We start from the raw sequence: 14,744 nt of genomic DNA on the forward strand, positions 1-14,744 counted from the left end.
AGGGCAAACTGAAGGGAAGATGGAATGAAAAAACGGGGGGGGGGAGAAGGATTCTAAAGGGAGGACAGACACGAGAAAAAGAGAAGAAAAAGGTCAGCTCCTTCCTGAGCCATTCCTTACTGCCTTAACACCTTCAGAACTCTCTCGAGGTAGGATTTGTCCTTCAAGATCATCCCTGTTCCAGAAGATGCTACCAGTTTGGGGACTTTAGAGGAATCTGGCACCTCCACCCCCACAGCTGCTTGGCAGGGAAGAACACAACACAAAGGAAGTCCCTGTATGAGCCTGCAGGTCCACAAAGAGGGGTGTTGATATTTTAGGAGGAAATATTTATTGTCATGGTTTGGATAAGACATCCTCCAAAAGTCCTTGTGTCCATGCAGCAATGTGTAGAGCAATGTCTAGACTAGGAGCTGGGACCCCATCGGTCCACCCTGGCCTGAAGAGACTGACTGGGTGGGTAACTACAAGAGGCGGGGCAAGGCGAGAGGAGGTGGTACATGGGGACAGGCCCCAGAAGGGTGCATCTTCCCTGCAGCCCCTCTCCTCCCTCCTCTCTTTCTCTACTTCCTGATCCCACCAAGAGCAGAGTAGCTGTCCTCTGCTGGACCTCCCCCATAATGTGCTGCCTCACCTGGGGCCCAGAGCATGGAGTCGGCCATCTAAGGACTGAGACCACTCAAACTATAATTCCAACAACTGTATTACAGATGTTTAGAACTCATCTATTTCCTAAATGGTATGTCAATTTAACGCCATAACTTCTTGAAATGAAACTAAACATAAGTTTATACAAGTTTTAAAAGACTGATACACATACACACCACTAATGGTTGCATGCATTGGTGAAGGAAACACAGAAAGATTGTGGCTATGTGAAAAAGTTCTTAAGTAAATCAGAATTAGGATTATAATTTACTCTAAATAAACACAGAATTAGAACTTGTTCTAGGGTGGAAAACAATGAAAGAAATCTGAGGCAAAGACCTTGACCAACCAGTTAGTGCAGTGTGGACAATAGGGTAAGGTGGACTCCAGAGACAAGGGCAGTCAGGATGCCAGGCAGTGTTCTGAGTGGGAAGTAACTACAGTTGTGAATAACCCCACAGACCAAAAGAAGGAGTAAATCAAAACCTTTTTAGAATGATCCATTTGTCCAAATGAGACTTAGTATCTGCCAAGGGACAGAACAGTACTGCTTAAAGTGCTGTTAGATTGTACCTGCACATTTGACTGAGTCATCTGCTCAGCTAACTGCAGACAGGAGTGGAAGGAGGAAAGAATGTCTTCACACAAGCTAGTAATGACATCCTTGTGTTTCAACCGGCTCTTCAAAGCTGACTGGTGTTTAAGGCTCTGCCTAAAATGAATAAAATGAAAAGAATACAATCACAAGTAATATAGCAAGTAACTTAGGGCCATAAAAATATCTGCTTTATACAACACTTTTAAAAACCATAATGCATAATGTGTATTAGAAGAGTATACCCAAGATGTGCTAACTTTACATCTGAAGCAGTTGCTTGTTTTTTCTCTTTGTATAAAATATTAAATGAGCTCTTACTATGTGCGAGGCACTCTTCTATGCCCTAGGGATAAAAAAGTAAATCAAGCTGGGCGTAGTGGTGCACACCTGCCTGTAATCCCACCAGCTCATGAGGCAGGAGGATCAAGAGTTCAAAGCCAGCCTCAACAACAGTAAGGCTCTACACAACTCAGTGAGATCCTGTCTCTAAATAAAATACAAAACAGGGCTGGGGATGTGGCTCAGTGGTCAAGTGACCCTCAGTTCAATCCCTGATACCCCCCCCCACCCCCCAAAAAGTAGATCAAATAGATACCATCTCTGCCCTGTGTGTATAGAACTTGTGACTTGTGGTCTAGCATAAGAATATTAAATAATTGTAAATATATTTAATTATGGTTGTGATAAATGCTGAGACGGAAAAGCCAAAAGCGCTACAACAGAAAAAGCTAATCTTGGGCTGGGATTGTGGCTCAGCAGTAGAGCGCTCACCTAGCACGGGCGGGACCCGGGTTCAATTCTCAGCACCACATAAAAATAAAGGCATTGTGTTGTGTCCATCTACACCTAAAAAATAAATATATTAAAAAAGAAAAAAGAAAAATCTAATCGTATTCTTAAGGCTATCAAAGAATGTGATCATAAAGATGATACTTAAGCATAAAACTGAAAGAAAGCTGGAGTCATCAAGGTGCAGAGTGGGAGAGGGGAGCACTCTAGGCAGAGGGAAAAGCTGTGAAAGCCTGGGCCTAGAGAACTTGGTATGTTTGAGGAATGAGGAGCAGGGAGACAGCAGTCTGTGAAGAAGGAAGAGTCCAGGGAGAATTAGGTGTTACTTTGTACAATGGGAGAGATGTAAACAGTAGAGTGACATGACTTGATTTACTTTTTTAAAAGATCACTCTAAACGCTGAGTAAAAAGTGAACTGGAAGGGGGCAAGAGTGGCACAGACATGACGACAACGATGCTGGTGGCGATGTGGCTAACTTGTTGGGCACAGTCTCAGCATTTTAAGTGATGAACTCAACACTCACTATAATCCTATCAAGAAAGTGCCACAATCGTTACATTCATTCTCAGAAGGGCAAATTAACCACATGCCCAAGGTCTCAGGAAGAAAAAGTGGTTTCAGAATGAACTCAAGGACATGCAGTATGGCTCCCAGGTGACATTCTCAACTAATAACACTATTTCTTATTGGCAACTTAATGCCTTAATGATAAAGAAAAGCACCTAAGACCACAAAGAATGACCCCAACCTTTCACCTTTTATGCACATGTCTAATAGAGGTTTCAATGATGCTGACATTGTGACCATGTCTTCCCTCACTCCTACGAACCTGATGAATGTCATAGGCATTCTCCCTGAGAAACTCTTCCCAGCACTCCAGTTTCAGGAAGTCAATATTACTTTATAAATGGAAATAAGTTGGAACAACCCAAACGTGCATAATGAAGGGATTGCAGACAGTTATAATTAGTTACTAATTTGCCCAAGCTTATAAATACTTGACAGTGGTTTAACAATAATACCAACAACCAAGTAGTTATAGTCTGATTCAAGTCCACTGCTAGCTGACTCATTTTTCCATGTTAGAGATGGCAGCATGAATAAGTCCAAATTGGTACGGAAGCTACATATAGGATATCTTCATTGCCAGATAGCATGGCCAGTGAACAATATACACACCACACAAAATTGTTCAAAATGCAATCTAAGAAACCATGAATAATTAGGATTTGAGATAAATGAAATATTTTTAAAAACTAACAAACTTACTTAATTATAAACTTCCAAGTATTGGCATGGAATGCTTGGTCCATACTGGAAATAACAGAGCAGATATCCAATAGTGTATGAATAACTACAAAGAAAGATAACAGAGCCCTTAGGATATTAAAATGTCATTTAGGGTGTTTCTCCTACATTTAAAAGTATCAATTAAACATTTCAATATTTGATTGAATTAAAATAGGCAATGCAGTTTCAAAGTAACTGTGTCAAAATAATCATTCAAAATAAGTGCCACCCTTTTGACTTAGTTTTTACAAACTATGGAAAATTAATTTTTTAAGTTTCAACTTAACCTATCACTTAAAACCAAAAACATCCAGAAGAAAAGCTGTGCCCTATTATAACTGAAATATTCTATAGACACGATTCTAAACCAAATTGACAAACTAAGAAAAGAAAATCTAACAAGGAAGAATTAAAGCTAATATACTGGTATTCGTGTAAGGTTTCTATCTGCCTATGGCAGATAATTTTATAAAACTGGCCACCACAGCTTACAATATCCATACTCTTCCACAGTCACACTAAACATTGTCCCTTGACTTGATTTAGCAAAGGAGACAATAATAAAATTGAGACAAGTAGAAATTTGCAAAGTAATTGCACACCAGGAATCGCCCTCTCTTGCTAATCCTGGAACTCTTAAGTCCATCCTAAGGTGACTGAGCCTGTGTTAGTCCCTAGAATGAAGTGCCACACAGGACTTTCTCAGTGCTTCTGCCTCTGCCAATAGCCAGATGTGCATGAAATTACTGACTACAAATATATCAGTGAGCCAGTTACGCTACCTGGGGCAGAAAAGGTTATCTCAGATGATTCCCCACCTGTACTGCAGACTCACAGACTTGTGAATGATTCAAACTGTGGCTATTTTAAGCCAACAGATTTTTGGGGTGGTTTGTTACAGAGCAAAAGAACTTAGTACCCTACACAAAACAAGTTATAAAAATAATCTTTTTTACACAAATTTTGAAAATAATCTTTACCCTATACATAAGATTATTGTTTTTCAAACTCTGGGTCATAATCCATTAGTGAAGGATGAAATCACTGAAGTATGTTACAATCAGCAGTTATTTAAAAATTAAATAGCATGGAGTGTATCACATATGAAACAGGTATTACTTGGTACATGTACTTTTATATCTACTGGGAAGGAATGTAAAAATACATTTTGCAAATTTCAAAATTTGTACGATTAAAACTTTATCCAGCAAGAATTCAATTATTTTTTATGCATAATGAGTAAAAGATCCTGAAATCACTAGAAACAATGTTGGGTCTAATATTTTAACTGACACATGCATTTCTGTTATTTCACATCATCCACTATAGAGTAACTTTTCTTCACTTACCTATTACCATATTCAAAATATCATCATTCTCATCTACTGAAGGGTCCATGCAAACCATGTCCAGCAATTCCATCAACTGCTTCTGAAGAGAATAGGCCTCCTTGAAAAGAGCCTGGAGAAGGTCTGAAACAAGGTGTAAACACCCAGAATATACAGCTTCACTATTCTGATTCCAAAGATAAAAAAAATGAGAGAAAAATCAAATCATAAAAAGCTTAAGATCCAATTTACTTTAACATATACTATCAGAGATCAGAAATGTAATGCAATGCTTTTAACTTATCACACATCCATAAAACAAATATATCAGTGATCACCCATTTTACATGTGCTTAGACAGCTGTAACAATGTGTAAGATGATTTGTGATTTTCATGATCTGGCAACTCTAGAACTAATAACATTTGAAGACAACATTAGGTCAAGTGCATGACATTTCAGCAAGTGACCACCAAAGAGAAGTATCAATGAGCTAGCAATTTTCATTTACCCAACAAACAGCAATATAAAAACTGCCTGTGCTTTACAAATTCTTGGCCAGCTTTTGTGCCTTAAAGCTGCCCCTGGAATATTGAAATGGACCAAATAAGGGTCAACTCCCTTTCTAATAGGAAGTTCATTAAAGCGATTCATCACTGACCCACAGATGCTGTATGTCAGGCAATTTCAGAATCCCTGTCACTCAGTATAACTCCTGATCATTTCTTTCTTTATAGAGAAAAAAAAATACATAAAATGAACACCAACAATGAACCCTCAAAAGACCGTTTTTTATGTCTTCCTTCTATCCATTTACTTTGAAACATTTGCACACATACTCTTTTTTCTAAGGAAAAGTCTATCCTAATAACCTTGGCTAAAATGCAAAACCTTATGTATAAACACTGTTTTACTCAGCCTCTTTGCCCATTGATTCTAGGCTACTTAAAGTATACACAGACCATTACTCACCTTACAATGTACAAAAGTACTTTTGATTACATGAAGGACTGAAGAGGGGAGACTATGTATATTTTCTAGGATGACGGATTCCTGTGTGGCACAGACATGCTGAACACATCCTGTAAGAGCTCCTAAGACCTGCACCATTGTCTGGAAATAAGAAAAGAAGATTTATCCTAAGTGTATATTTTTGTGTGCAATAAAAAGGTATCAGACAATATGCTGAATGTTAGGGATAAAACAGTGAACAGATAAAACACACTCTGTTCCTCTTCTCACAGAACTTCAATCTACCCCAGAACAATAACACTGGAACAACTGGCCAGACACTTAGAAACCTAACCCACACTTCAAAATACACAGCAAGTATTCCACACTCGCCTCAAAACTTCAGGTATCTCGATATGTCTCCTTGTAAGAATGCAAATATTTACTCAACATAAGCTGTATAAAAAAATCGAGAATTCAGTATTCCTATCTTTAAGTTCATAAACTTAAATCCAGCATTAGGCCATTAAACAAAGACTATATGGTAATCAACATAAGCATAAAAATTTTCACTCTCCCTAAACTCCCTCTCTCTCCCTTTCTAATACATTTGACTTACCTGTAAAATATTCCTTAAAGTGTTCTGGATTTCTAAATTTTGGCTTGACAGTCCTCTGGCTTGACAGGTTAATTCATACATCATGTCATCAAATACCTTTACAGTCTGTAAAAACAAATTAGGTTATAAATGAATAGAAGAAACAAAATTCTCTAGGAAAAGACATACCTTTAAAGAAAAAAAAAAAAAAAACACCATAGGATGATTTAATTTTGCATTAGCAACATCAACAGGGTATGGTCCAGCTTAATAAAATACACCTAATTAAATAAAAAATACATGTAAAAAGTAATTCTATAGGGGCTGGGGTTATATTATAGCTCAGTGGTAGAGTGCTTGCCTCATGTATGTGAGGCACTGGGTTTGATCCTCAGCACACACATAAAAAGAAATAAAATAAATAAAGATATTGTGTCCATCTTAAAAAGTAATTCTACAACATAATCCCTTAAAAAAGCCCCCCACAAAAAATAATTACTTTCTGTTTCTTTCGTTTGAGTCTACAAACAACAAAAAATCACTTGAGGTTTATTTGGGGCATGCAAGAAACAGAAGCACTACTCCATACACTTAGAAAACGACTGCCTTGAAGCACCCTCCACTTGGCATCTTACAAGGACACACTCTGGTGTGGGAATGGATTTACACTGCATCACCCAGACATCATTCACTAATATTTGAACACTCTGCCTTTTGACCAATTCAAGATCCCCTTCCTACATGAGAGGTAGCATATGTAACCTCGTAACTAGCTTAACTACCCCCAATATCTTAATAATCAGATTTTTCTAAACTCTTTAAACAGCCTAAATCCTGTAAGAACAACTCAGTCAACAAGGCAATAAAGCTACAGAGGACATCGTTTCCTGCAGGTCGATGAACTCAGATTCCTGTTTTCACCTATGTAACAGCAGGAACTTTTTTTGGCGGTCAGTAACAAATTCTAAAAGCTTTTCAGACAGAAAATAATCCAGTGACTATGAGTAAAAGGAATTCTGCTGATTGTCTGTTTAAAAGCCAAACTTAAAAATCCACTCCAATAAAGGCCAAGCAATCATAAATAAATCGGTTACAATCAGCACCAAAGCACCTTTAGTTCCTTCCACTTTGAGAAAAAAAAGTATGGCTATATTTTTTCAGAGAACATCTACAGCTACAAAGTAGTAATATAATCTGTGAGCTTAATGTTTTTTCATAATTACTTGATTTTAGTTTTTTTTTTTAATTTCAGTTTTCCTCCCAAGACTTCTTTAATAAACTTTGGTTTCCATTTTGCCAAACACTGACATTTAACAATTATCAATAAATACTACAAAGATGATAAAGAGGTTTAGCAAATTTCCATCACCCATTCCAAATTTTCATTAATAGCTTTAAAACACAAGAGTTTTTAAAGTTAACCACAATAATTTGAATTCAATTAGCAAAAGATCTATCAATCAGTAAAGGATCTGAAAATAGTTTTAATCACCTCAAGTTTACACCAATGTCATCACATTTTCACATGAGATATTTTTACTACTTATTTGTACTTCAAGTATGTTTGCCCAAACTGAGACTAGGTTTTATTTTTATTTATTTAGTTTTTCGTACTGGGGATTGATCCCAGGGGCACTTAACCACTGAGCCACATCCCCAGTCCTTTTTATTTTGAGAAAATATCTCACCACGTAGCTGAGGCTGGCTTTGAACTTGCAATCCTCCTGCTTCAGGCTTCTGAGTCACTGGAATTACAGGTACATGCTACCATAGCTAGTCTGAGGCTAGATTTTAACAAGCTTTATGACATGCAGATTAATATAACAGTACTATACCTTTGGTAACACTTGAGAAAAGAACGTCTGTTCCAATGTCAGGTGGTTCATATGAGGTAAAAACATTTCTACCATAATTTTCAGGATTTCTATAAAGCAAAATAGCAACATACCTTGTAAAAACACTAAATCATGTCAGTTAATAGTCATTACTTCTTACCAAGTGTGAGAATATATAAGTATTGCCAATCAAAGCTCTGTACAGTGTCACAATGACATATTCTATATGGAGAAACTATTAAGCATTTAATAGCAAAAAGTATCTATAATAGCAAAAAAGAAGACAATGACAACCTATATAGGATCTGTCATTAAAATATTTTATAACATTAAAAAAGTTCACAATACTTTAAACAAGAAACTTCCAAAATAATAAATATAATCTCAATTTTAATATATACATAAATGTCCAAAGAATGAGATAGGCTGACAAGAACATACGGGAAAAAGAGACTGCTTTCATCAGAATCTTAACCATTGCAGATTAGTGGATGTTTTATTATCTTTTCTGATTTTCTGCATATTACAATGTTCTACAATGAATATGTATATCTTTTATATTCAAGATAAAAAATAAATTTGCTACTTAAAAAATTAGACACAACAAAAAATACAGATCCAAAATTATAAAATTCCACAACTCAGTAAAAGACAAATAAGCTAATTCAAAATCTGAGTAAACTGAGAAATCTACATACAGTCTTAACTCTCTAACTCCTCTAAGAGAGTAAATCTTATCAAGGAAGAATGATAAAGAGATGGAAAGGAGAAAGTCAACTTTCCCCAAATGACAAATTTGTTATCACCCGGACAAGGACAATCGGCTTTTTATAACTCAGAAAGTACATTCTAAACAACATCAATCCTGTTAGATGCTGAAGGTTACTAAGTAGAGTTATGTTTCACATAAGTCTAATGACAACACTGAAAACTGACAATGTACACATATGCATAGCAACGGATCTTTGGGCATTTATCCAAAATGGAATTTAAAACTCTAAGCATTGTAATTTGAAGTAATTTGTTCATTTTAGGTAATGGAAGGTCACAGTGGCTGTAATAAAGAAAATGATTAAAGCTGAAGGGAACACAAAATTGTAAGGACACATCTATTAATATATGTGGAATTCAGACCTAATGACATCAAAGTAAATCATACAATCAAAATAATTTTACTTACCAACATGTTCAATCCAACTCTCAGAATGTTGATACATAGAGTAAAATAATTAAGGAAGATACAGTATCACAGTAATAGGACATTTGTTACTGAGAATAAGTTCAAAAAGACCCTTCTTGGAATTTAGCAAGAATCCATGAGAGACTGAAATTAGAGACCGATTCCTGGCCTATTTTTACTTTAAAAAACTTAATGCTTATTCGGTAAACAAAAGTAATGTGAGAATACTTAAAGGAAATATCTTCAAAACTATTCAGGGATAAACTTTTCACTCCATGTGTAGTCATGAAATGCTTTTAAGATAAGAAATATTGTTACTATATGATACACGCAGTTCTGGTTTCTAGTAAAGACATTTCTGTCTCCTCAGCATTTCTACTTTGTTGCTTGCATACCTGTCTTACCAACATTACCCGTCTGAAATCCTTCTGCACTTAGCAGGGGCTTACAAATATTTTACAAATACATTCATTACCTATGTTCAATACCAAAGTTAATATAACCACACTACAAACTACATTGGTTCTGGAAATGTTTTACTGTAAAAACCTAAAGATCATTAAAGAATATGCCAACAAGTAACAAGGATGTCCATAACCCCATCACCTAATACAAGAATTGATTCTCTTCTGAAATCTTTGCATTTTTACAGCAAACAAAATGAAGTACAGGTACAGTCACAAACCTATTTGAGTTCAGTTGGGTAGAATTTGCCTTAAGGAAAATGTCAGGTTTTTATTATTCCACAATTCATCCTAAATTATGATTATGTAAACATGCAGGTGAGGGCTGGATAATAATATGTACAATGCAAAATACAAAAACGATTATGTTGGGGTGACAGGAATATGGATTTGTTACACTTTTCTTTTGTTTGTCGTCAACAGTGAAAATACTACCTCCTACTAAAAAAAATAGTGTCTGAGACTTCCAACCCTTTTGACATTTGCGCTATTTTCAGCACTTTACTAAACACTTATCACAAGCCAGGCAGTTCTCAATACTGAGAAAAAGCAGTGAGCAAACCAAGTCCTGCCCCTACTTTATAGTGTAGTGAGGAAAAACAGGGCACGGAGAAGCAAATTAAACAAATTTCTATTAATTATGCTCCTCTCTAAAAAACTTAACAGGGCAGCTGGGCACAGTGGCATATGCCTGTAATCCCAGCAGCTCAGGAGGATTGTGAGTTCAAAGCCAGCCTCAGCAACAGCAAGGTGCTATGCAACTCAGTGAGATCCCATCTGGGGATGTGGCTCAGTAATTGAGTGCCCCTTAGTTCAATCCCTGGTATGCCCCCCTCCCCCCCAAAAAAACTGTACAGGGCATTGTGATAAAACTTAAACATACTGGGTTTGGGGGATTACCTTAAACTGAGGGCTCCAAAAAAGCCCCTTTAAAGAAGTAACATTTGAACCAAGACTTGAATAAAGAAATGCCCAAAAGGCTGGAGAAGACTAGGAGGGCTCAAAGTTTCTGAAGCAGGTGAGCCTGATGTATTTGTGGACATACTGTAGTCAGCTCAGTGTGAGAAAAGAGCAAGACTCAGATCTTGGGAATATAAGGTGAGTTTGGATTTTTTCCCTAATTCATTAAGAAGCCCCTGCTGGGGATGGGAGGGGGGGCAGATTCTTTTTTTGAAGAATGGATTTTAGGAGAACATAAGTAGAAATAAGGAAACTATTAATAATAGTCCAAGAGGTAGAGTTTGGAGTCAGAGTGGTAGCAACAGGGATACAGATAAGTGGGTTGATTCAAGATATAGTTTGTTGTCAGAAAGAATAATTTGCTGATTAAGTATGAAAATAGAGAGGATTCAAGGTTTTGGTTTATAGAACCATTTACTTGGATAAGAAAACTGCAGGAAGAACAGATTTGAGTTTTTTGTGTAAAGTTTGAGACGCAAAGCAAGGTAGGAATATTCACTTTCAATTTACTGAATTCCCCCTAGAACCTGGAGGGGACGCCAGGGAGCCTGGCTGCTCATCTTTGTTTCCCGCAAACCTGACGCCAGGCCTGCCACTCAGTCCTGAACACGGGTGTTCTCCGAGGGGGAGGCTGGCAGCCCCCCCCCCCTCCGCCCGCCTGTTGGAGCTCCGGGACAGCAATCGCGTCTCTGCACAGTGACTGAGGAAAGGCACTGGTACCTTCTGGGATCTTGCTCATGCCTCCCCGAATGACTTGTTTGTGGATATTAATATTTATATTGGGCTTTAGCTGTAAAAAAAAAAATTCATGTGTACAATGTTCCAGTTACGGTCATTTCTTACTCGTTCCTTGGAACTCGTGGGGCTAGGGCTACACTGTCACATTGTAACACTCACAACCAAGCCTCATCTGCACAGGCAGCAGCGGCCCTCGGCACTCAACGCTGACGGAGGCCAACAGCGGAGGCAGCCCTACCTAGCGAGGCCGACAAGGCAGGGGAGAGGTCTGTCCTCTCAAAGCCGTGGCCTCGTAGCCTCACTGCGTCCCCGGACCCCCGACTCACTCACCCCCGCTGCACCGCCAAGAGCGGCGGCCAGCGGCCCCGCCCACTCCGCGCGGACCTGGGAGCCAGGGCGGACCCGGCCCGCGCCACAGCACGACGATGCGCCCCGCCCGGCCCGGCCCTCCGCGAGGATATGAGCAGCCGAGGCAGGACCGACGGCAGCTCGCGGCGGCACTGCGCCTCAGGCCAGCCGCGCAGCTCCTCCAGCGGAGCCGCACGCTCCTGAGACATGATGCCCGCGCCGCTTCCACCGCTCCCGCCGCCGCACCGGAAGCCCCGGCCTCCCGGCAGCCCTTGCGAGGCGGCGCCAAAGCGGGCACCACCGAGAGGCGCGGCCGCGCGCCCGAGGAAGCCGGCCCCTCTAGGCCCCGGAGGACTCCACTCACTGGTGCGCGCTCGAGGCCGGGCGAGGCGGGCAGCGCGGCTCTCTCCGCCCCGCGACCCCCGGTCCCGCCAGCGGCCAGCGTCCCCGCGGCTGGGTCGTGCTTCCGGGAGGTGAGGCCGGGAGTCCCAGGTTCGTACCCTTGGCCCCGCGGGGCTCTGTGGGTGCACGGGTGGGCTCAGGTTGGCTGGACCTCGCGGGAGGTGGCCCCAGACCCGCGGCGCGGCAGGGCGGACGCGTCACCTGTCACCTGTGCCCCCCTACGTGTCACCCGTGTCACCCGTGTGCTCACCTGGGTCACCCATGTGTTCCCGTGCGTTTTCACCTGCATGTCCCTCTGTCACTCACGTGCTCAGGCTCCTGGTCTGGAAAAATGTGCCTGGTGAGAACCACACCTGCATGTTTTTAAAGGGATGTTCACCTTCCAGGCTACAATCTTGAGCTCCTGTTTTTGTTTTTAAGTATTTTTGTTTGTTTTAGTTTCAGATGGACACAGTACCTTGATTTTATTTATTTGTTTATTTTTATGTGGTGCTGAGAATCGAACCCAGTACCTCACACAAGCACTCTACCTCTGAGCCACAGTCCTAGCCCTCTTGTTTTGGTTTTAGTACCCAGGGGTGCTTAACCACTGAGTTATATTTTTTATTTTGAGACAGGGTATCACCAAGTTGCTGAGGCTGGCTTTGAACTTGTGATCCTCCTCCTCAGCACCCTTGTTTTTTGAGGCAGTAACAAAATGAAGTAATTCTGAAAGTTTAGGGAGTGAATAGGTTTGGTTACAGTCAGGATCACTGAAAGACAAGTTCCTAAGCTGTCCTGTCTGAAAATCCTGGACTTTGTTCAGTGGCAGTGGCTGTTGCTCCTCTCTTGTTTTTATAGTTTATTTTCTTTCCCAGCTTCTGATCCTTAAGGTGTGTGTGTGTGTGTGTGTGTGTGTATCTTTTCTCAAATCTCCTTTCTACCCCTACAGCTTTTTCAGAAAAGGCAGCTGATTATGGGTAGTGTGACCGGGTCTGTTTAATATTTCGCTTTAGTGAAATGTGACATTTTGCTTTAATAATTTTATTTATTTATTTTTCTCTAGGGCTAAATTCAAAGAGGAGCAAAGACCTCTAAAAAGTCTTTGGAAATATGTTTGTAATGGTGTGTAAGCAGCTAAAGAGGAATTGACCCCAACAGAACTAACTGGATAATTGAGGCAGGTTTCTGTGTGTCATCAAATTCTGTCCAGAAATCGAAGAATCTTCCTTTGAACTCCAGGCTGGTGTGCATTTAATAAGAGGATGACCTTTCAATTTAATTTCACTGTAGAAGACCATCTGGAAAATGAATTAGCGCCTGCTGGAGATGGAGCTTTGACTCTGAATTCCTCGAAAGCATCATCAGTGTCAGTAAGTAGAAAGGGAGAACCCGAGAACAAAAAATGTTCAGAGGAGCACCTGGGGAAGCCCAAGTCAGTGGGGAATGCAGCTCCCCCTCCAGATGCGGATCCACCCAGTGCAGCTGGGAACTCAGAGGGCTCTGGGCCACATGACGATCGGCCTTGCTTGAGACTTGCCAAAGAGCATGCTGTGCCTAGAGATTTGAAGAAAGTGCTAGAAAATAAAGTCATAGAAATGTTGCCAGGTCTCCAGCCTGTGAACATGTCAGTAGTGAAAACCACCTTGTTGAAAGAGAACTTCCCTGGAGAAAACACAGTTCCAGAAAACTTTTCTTCACACTCTGATCTGATTACAGGTGTTTATGAAGGAGGCTTAAAAATCTGGGAATGTACCTTTGATCTCCTGGCTTATTTCACAAAGGCCAACATGAAATTCGCTGGGAAAAAAGTGTTGGATCTTGGCTGTGGATCAGGGTTGCTGGGTATAACTGCACTCAAGGGAGGGGCCAGAGAAATTCATTTTCAAGATTATAACAATTTGGTGATTGATGAAGTGACCCTACCTAATGTAGTGGCTAACTCCACTTTGGAAGAGGAAGAAAATGATGTAAATGAACCAGATACAAAGAGATGCAGGAAGTCAAAAGTAGCCCAGGAACTGTACAAGTGCCGTTTCTTTTCTGGGGAGTGGTCTGAGTTTTGTAAGCTTGTGCTAAGCAGTGAAAAATTCTTTGTAAAATATGACCTCATTCTCACCTCAGAAACCATTTACAACCCGGACTATTATAGTGCTTTGCACCAGGCATTCCACAGACTGCTGGGTGAAAATGGGCGGGTGCTTCTGGCCAGCAAGGCACATTATTTTGGTGTTGGTGGAGGTGTTCATCTCTTCCAGAAGTTTGTAGAAGAAAGGGATATATTTGAGACTAGAATACTCAAAGTAATTGATGAAGGACTAAAGAGATTCCTAATTGAAATGACTTTTAAGCAGCCCGGTTAATATTCACGGAGTCTCCTAAGAGAAATAAACAGAATGACCCCAAACTTCTGTTTTGCTATTGTTTTTTCTTGAAATTATGGTGTGTCTTTAGTTTTGTTTCTTCAAATAATAGACCAACTGTGTTAATAACATTGGATTTCCTAAGTGAGACTGAGCAAGTGTTCTTGAGCATTTGGTGAGATGACCCAGAAATCATCTTATCGGAAAGTTCTGTTTTCATTCTGTTTGCCCTTTCTACCATCTTGGACTGTTCATGAAGTTGTCCCCAGGAA

At 40.0% G+C, this 14,744-nt stretch overlaps 2 protein-coding genes and 1 long non-coding RNA gene across 8 annotated transcripts in view; 1 reads left to right on the forward strand and 2 right to left on the reverse strand.

Moving 5' to 3' along the window:
- The window catches only part of CUNH1orf112 (chromosome unknown C1orf112 homolog), a 34,867-nt gene extending 22,866 nt beyond the window's left edge, over positions 1–12,001 (reverse strand). The window contains exons 1-8 of one of the 5 annotated variants that reach the window (XR_007350040.1): positions 11,842–12,001; positions 9,219–9,258; positions 8,039–8,127; positions 6,225–6,329; positions 5,627–5,767; positions 4,677–4,799; positions 3,307–3,391; positions 1,222–1,360 (exon numbers count right to left, since the gene is read on the reverse strand). Coding sequence is in view for 4 of the 5 variants with exons in the window: in XM_048810054.1 (XP_048666011.1) it covers positions 1,222–1,360; positions 3,307–3,391; positions 4,677–4,842; positions 5,627–5,767; positions 6,225–6,329; positions 8,039–8,127; positions 9,219–9,258; positions 11,842–11,937 (861 nt within the window). In the remaining variant the exon portion in view is untranslated. Of the gene's footprint in view, positions 1–1,221; positions 1,361–3,306; positions 3,392–4,676; positions 4,843–5,626; positions 5,768–6,224; positions 6,330–7,891; positions 7,949–8,038; positions 8,128–9,218; positions 9,259–11,841 lie in introns of those variants that run through there. The other 4 variants (XM_048810054.1, XM_015491850.2, XM_048810055.1 and 1 more) reach the window with 4 other exon arrangements.
- On the reverse strand, positions 9,738–11,833 carry LOC125618672. The gene is made up of 2 exons (XR_007350041.1): positions 11,711–11,833; positions 9,738–11,432 (listed from the first exon to the last, which is right to left on the reverse strand). It is a non-coding gene; the product is annotated as an uncharacterized LOC125618672 (long non-coding RNA).
- Positions 11,991–14,516, forward strand: Mettl18 (methyltransferase like 18). Of its 2 annotated transcripts, none has more exons than XM_015491854.2 (2): positions 11,991–12,220; positions 13,176–14,516. In XM_015491854.2, exon 2 carries the CDS (start codon positions 13,375–13,377, stop codon positions 14,470–14,472), a length of 1,098 nt encoding a protein of 365 aa, XP_015347340.1. In that variant the 5' UTR covers positions 11,991–12,220; positions 13,176–13,374; the 3' UTR covers positions 14,473–14,516. The 2 variants fall into 2 exon arrangements, with proteins under 2 accessions (XP_015347340.1, XP_015347341.1); XM_015491855.2 differs by having other exon boundaries at positions 12,030–12,201.
- Positions 14,517–14,744: the final 228 nt, after the last annotated feature.

Source organism: Marmota marmota, unplaced genomic scaffold (assembly GCF_001458135.2).
Source record: "Marmota marmota marmota unplaced genomic scaffold, marMar, whole genome shotgun sequence".
Lineage (NCBI taxonomy): Eukaryota > Metazoa > Chordata > Mammalia > Rodentia > Sciuridae > Marmota > Marmota marmota.